General features: G+C 37.7%; 1 protein-coding gene across 1 annotated transcript in view; it reads left to right on the top strand.

Annotated features, from left to right (window-relative positions):
- The first annotated feature begins 1,091 nt into the window (after positions 1-1,091).
- The window catches only part of LOC101861357 (cystine/glutamate transporter), a 39,913-nt gene continuing 35,106 nt past the window's right edge, over positions 1,092-5,898 (top strand). The window contains exons 1-2 of the mRNA XM_005096393.3: positions 1,092-1,337; positions 2,808-3,475. Coding sequence (XP_005096450.1) covers positions 2,932-3,475 — 544 coding nt within the window. The 5' untranslated portion in view covers positions 1,092-1,337; positions 2,808-2,931. The remainder of the gene's footprint in view (positions 1,338-2,807; positions 3,476-5,898) is intronic.

The raw sequence follows: 5,898 nt of genomic DNA, 5'->3' as shown, positions 1-5,898 counted from the left end.
ATATTATTATTGCCGTTTTCGGTTTCTACCGCGGTAGATTTGATATAGTCTGACATGTATAGAGTCTAGATCTAAATATATTTGCTTTTGTAAATGCTGTATATAGGGCCTTTATCTATATAATATATAGTCGGTGGTGTGACGCTATTTATTACACTGTCTCGTGTTTTGTTGATTCACGCCCGTTTGAAAGCAATTAACTCTTTTTTAAAATTGTACCCTGTTTTGCTCTAATCCTTTCCACTTTCCGCTGGCGCTAGACTAGTCGATTTTATTTGGTGCTACTAATTTTGATGAATAGATCCAAATTTTTATGTCGTGAAAAGCTGATATGCGGGCTCTTTTTATGATATAATAATAATAATAATAACAATAATAATAATAATAATAATAATAATAATAATTGCATTTATATAGCGCATATGATATCCACGCTCAAGAGCTTGCTCTATGCGCTTTACAACTATTATTACCCCATGCCCAGCAGACCCTTTGAGAACACTCTGAAACATTCTCGGCTTCCGCGGAAGCATACATATTCTTGACTAGATCAACTCCTGGAATTTAATATAGATCTAGTTACATTATCTGGGGTCGTGACTGTACGTAGGCTACTTGGTTTGTTTGTTCGGCCAAGAAAAAAATAAGATCCACAACAATAAGATTTTGAGAATGCTGCGAATTAAGTCCAGCAGCCGCTTCTGAGCGTTAGCCTTTGCAAGAGTAACATTATACTAGACCTATAATGCTATAGCATTCTAGATCTTGGTCTTAATCAGAGTGTAAACTCTCTGGTCTAATTAGAGAAAAAAGTGTTGTTCTCGAATTGCCACTGACGTGTAACGCAGGCCTAGTCTACATCTACTCATCTTCTTGTTTTGCAAGTTCAGCTGCCAAGAAGTTTCGTGCAACGTGTGTATGTTGAGTTTGTATACTTAGGCCTACGCAAGTGTGTGTGTGTGTGTGTGTGTGTGTGTGTGTGTGTGTGTGTGTGTGTGAGAGAGAGAGAGAGAGAGAGAGAGGGGGGGGGGGGGGGGGGGTGATCGGGAGAACAGCTCATCCAATGGGCGTGATGCGGATGCGGAAGAGAGGGAAAGTAAAGTGCCTCATTGAAATAAACAGATCAGCTCACTCTTTCGTTTACACGGTTGTCAGGGAGAGCCCGACTAGCAGCTCGGGTATACTGTCAAGTTAGACGGTCAGTTAGTATAAACGTATAGGCCCTAGCTGTCTAGGTTAATCATCTTTGTTTCTGTCTGCGAACCCGTCCTCTCCAAGAGGAAAAAGGGGATTTTCCATTCGTCGCCCAGAATATCAACCAATGGATAGGCATAAAGGTGAGAGTGCCAACGGACATTCTCTGTTGTTACTGTTGATCTACTTTCGTTATCGTCGAACCAGAGAGTCTGTTTGTTTGAACCATTATTCGCTCTTCACTCAATAATAATAAGACTTCTAGTGTTGGTTTGTTGTTCATCAGCCGTGACAGTGTGACAGTGACAGTGCTAGGAGTGAGAAGTGCCAGCACAACGTTTACCTATAATGTCTTGGTGGCTAGGCGTCAGGCCAAACTTGCGATTCCCAATAATATTACATGTATTATGTTCCCTGTCACAAGCGCCACTGCTTGCACACACTCACACACGAGAAAGAGCAGTCTTAACTGATTTGTTAGGTTATTTATTTAGATCTAGATCTAGAATCTATTTATTTTAGTCTACGGCACTTGAGCTGCGATCTAGATCTAGATATTATATCTAGATGTATAGACACGTCTAGCACTACATCTGCCCGTAGGCCTAAGTAAATATATGCTTACTAAAGTTAAAGTAGGTCCAGGTTCAGCTCGATCTATTGTCTAGGCCTAGATTTTAGTTCCTGGCCCAGAACAGCCTCCTATTTATTACACATTGTAGAACAGTGCCGGTGACAGTGGTTAAGTTTTGTTGGATTGCTAGCTGCTCAACCCTATCTAGATTCTAGATCTAAATCATATACCATTCAAGGTCTCATCTAAATTTACGTTTCTTTTTGCTTTCTTGATCAAAAGTGTAAGCAGAGCGTATCTAGCCTAATGTCTTTGGTTTCATGTTAACAACATTTTCCATTAAAAAAAAACTTGTTTGCAGAAGGTTAAAGTAGAGTAAAAAGCTAGTGCTAATTAGGCCTATTTGTTCTTTAACAATCTCACAGTGAGACAGGCTGCTGTGTCTCAAAAAATTCTCTGGAATTTTATAGCTCATAAAAGCTAAAGATCTAGGAATTCAGTGTGGATTTATTTTATTTCATCTGAGGATTTGCCGTATCTATTAATGTTGCTATTGTTTCTTTTATTCAAGGCCTACATTAATGCAAACTATCACCCATGTCTCAGGAATTGTGTGTGTTTCACTTTTCTTTTTGATTTTTAACAATTATAACATGATGCTTTTCATTTTAAGGCCTCTACAGCAGTCATGACTGATAAAAAAGGAAATCATGAGTATTTATGTGTGCGTGGTTGTACGTATGTGTAGGCTGTGTGTGTGTGTGTGTGTGTGTGTGTGTGTGTGTGTGTGTGTGTGTGTGTGTGTGTGTGTGTGTGTTTCGAGAATAGGTAAAAGTAAAAGTGTTTAAAGTATTTTCAGAGAGACAGAGATTAATGAGCTTAGCTAGGGTTCCACAAAATGTTGTCCTTCATTGGCACCAGGGATGGATAAATATAATATAAACATAAACCCCAATGACAGTGTAATTTTTCTTTGATATTTGCCATTTTTCACCACTATAATAAACAATAATATGTTTTAATTAATTTATATTTTCAGCGAGAGTGGGGGCTTTGCTCAAGATCTCTTGTTTTGCCAGCTCACAGTCATTCACATCTCGCATCGAGTTTGTATCCATCATAGGCATTCCTTATTGTAGCTTGTGTATGATTCAACAAGCAAAATGAAGAGACCTTCTGTTGATACAAACAAAAATGGCCTCGCACCTTCCAAAGGACACCCCTCTATGGATGGCAACGGAAAAGCAGAGCTCCCGCAAGCCTCGAGTGAGGAATCCTGTGGAGTTGTTGTGGAGAAGGTGGAGCTCAGGAAATCAATCACGTTTGCTGGAGCTCTTGCCATTCTTCTCACAAACTGTGGAGGCACAAGTATCTTCATTGTCCCTACAACCATCTTGGGCTATGCAGGGTCTCCATTTATGGCTCTCGTCATCTGGCTAGTTGGAGGAATTGTCCAAGCCACATTAGCATATTGTGCCTCAGAACTGGCTCTGATGTTTATGAAGGCTGGTGGTCCGTACTACTTCATTTATCAGACTTTTGGAGATTTAGCTGGATTTGTGTTTATATGGGGATTCCTTATTTTCATTGCTGCGCCCGCATGGGCCCTTGGATCTTATACAACAAGCTTGTATCTGCTGTCAATAGTATTCAGGGATTGTGCAATTTCTGATGGTCTGGTCAAACTTGTTGCTGCATTTATTATTGGTGAGTAAATTCCATCTTAAGTTCTCAGGGCTTGAATTAGGTGTTCAAAAGGGCAGGCAAAAATTGCCTAGGTGTGGCCTAAAAATCAGAGGGCATCGAGGCAATTTGCTAAGGGCACCAAGGCAAAATTCACAGGGGATCAGTTTGTTGATTAAAGTTGGTAATACTGGGTCATGCATCACAGCGTTTATAACAATACAATTTATTCTTACTCTCTACAAAAGTATAAAGTTATTGGAACATTATAACATTTGTAAAATTATGAATGAAAAATAAGTAGAATCTAAATCACAGTAAAATCACATCAAAACAAAAGCACTAAAAGTCACAGTTTTAAATCAGACGATCACGATTGCATCTGACATAAATGCCTTTATGACTACCCCTCATTGATTGGATTAAAATGCATATTGTGTATGAATGACTGTTGGAAATAGGGCACAATAGAAAACAGTGAATGATTTGACCAATTAGGTAAGACATTGATCATTAATGAGATTCAAACAGAGTGGTTTTCAGGCAGTGTAGTGATAAAATTAAAACAAATTTTGAACTTGCATGTAAGAAAATGAGGAGTGAAAACAACTTATGAACTTGTATGGAAAAAAAAGAATGAATAACTAAAAACTGTTGTTAAACAGTTATGAGGTTATGACTATGATAAGTGAAAACAAGTTTTGAAAATATGTCTTAAAGTATGTTGTAATAAAAAAGACCTAAACAATCAGCATGTCATATGACTTAATGACTGGATCAGAATATTGAAAATATGTTTGGCACACACAATATAGAAAAAGACTGGCTTACTGAGGTTTGGTTATCATTTGTGTGAGTGTGTTTGCACTAGCCTTGACAAAATTGACAACAATTGTCAAGCTGAGCAGTGTCTGACTAAAGTTTTGATGGGATTTCAGACAACTCTGACAGGAGTATCACGTGTATCTTAAAAATTTTTTAAAATCAATAATTTCCCCCTATTCCGGAGTCACATACTTCGCGGCGTTCAGACTTTGAATGAACTTTGGTGACCCCAACAACCGGTGCTCACACGATGCCGTATCTTGTGATGTAGGTTCAATGACCGGTCACGATGGCGAACCCGACAAGACGCTTGTACATTGTATATTAACTTTCTTTTCTTTTTTTTTTCCACAAGTGACAGCACAGGACAAATTATGTTGATTTATTTTCATGGCGTCACATTAAAAAAAATTAAAAACAAGGGCACTGCAAAAATTGCCGCGGCTGACCCTGTGATTTTAAGGGCATTGTGGCAAATTGCAAAGGCACCAAGGCAAATTGCCGCGGTGCCGCGGTCTATTTCAAGCCCTGAGTTCTTGCGTACTATATTAAAATAGACTTTTTGGGTAAATAATATATAAATATCAATTATTTCATACATGTGGTAAAAGTTTTTAAAATTATCTTTTCAAGTTGAAAAGGAATTTGGGTGCTCTGTTTGCTCAGTGGTAATGCGCTTTACTATCTATGATGTGAATGTCTTTTGGGGTGCTCTTGAACTTATGGTTATTTGGGGAGTTGGCCTTGTCTTTTAAATTATGTTTATTGCATGGTGAAACAGCATTTTACTTGTACCAGACCACAGGACAGGCAAGTATATAGTATATAATATATATGTGAAATAGCGTGGTGAAATCAGGCGCTCGTCAAAACAATGAAATGAAAGAAATCAACATTTTTTTAAACGTTGGCATTGGCGGGCAATCTTTTAAAGAATTTTCTTTTTTTTGGCTGAACACCTAGATCTACATTATAATGTCCTTTCAAAAACGAATTTCTTTGTAGATGTTACTGAAAAAGGTTCATTAAAGGCTCGAAAAATGTAATTTTCCAGTTTCCAATGGACCTTCAAGCTTTGGAAGTTGTCAGACTTTGACGGCCATTTTCTTGCTTAAATATGTTAACTCTCATAGCAGGTGACCCCCACCTCCTCCAATCGCAAATATCTTGACCTTTATTCAAGACAGGTTAGTATTTTTTTGCCAAAGTATACAAAACTAATGAATAACCTTTAAGGTGATATCAATAACTCTATATAATGCTCTAAAATTGGCGAGCGCCTGATTCCACTGTGTTGCAATACTATATCTGTTGTTTTTTAGAAGGAATTATTTTTGTTGGGTTGTTCGTTTCATCCGCTATTTTGCAATCAGAAAGAGATTTCTAAGTTCTTAGAGCAGATTGAATTTTACTGGTAGGTTGTGTATGGAAAGAGCCCCATATTGAAGATAGAATGGAAACATATATATGTAACCATTTAAATTTAAAAACTACAATTGTAACTATTCTGACCCTGACTTTTGAACAAGCATACCATATAGGCTACTGTCCAGAAAATTTACTCTAATTTTTGTGTTCGCTATCATTACTTAATTTTATTTTTTTCTCATCTGTTCCCTGTG

Source organism: Aplysia californica, unplaced genomic scaffold (genome assembly GCF_000002075.1).
Source record: "Aplysia californica isolate F4 #8 unplaced genomic scaffold, AplCal3.0 scaffold00128, whole genome shotgun sequence".
NCBI lineage: Eukaryota > Metazoa > Mollusca > Gastropoda > Aplysiida > Aplysiidae > Aplysia > Aplysia californica.
Note: the sequence above shows the minus strand (reverse complement) of the source record. Positions and strands in the feature narration are given on the sequence as shown.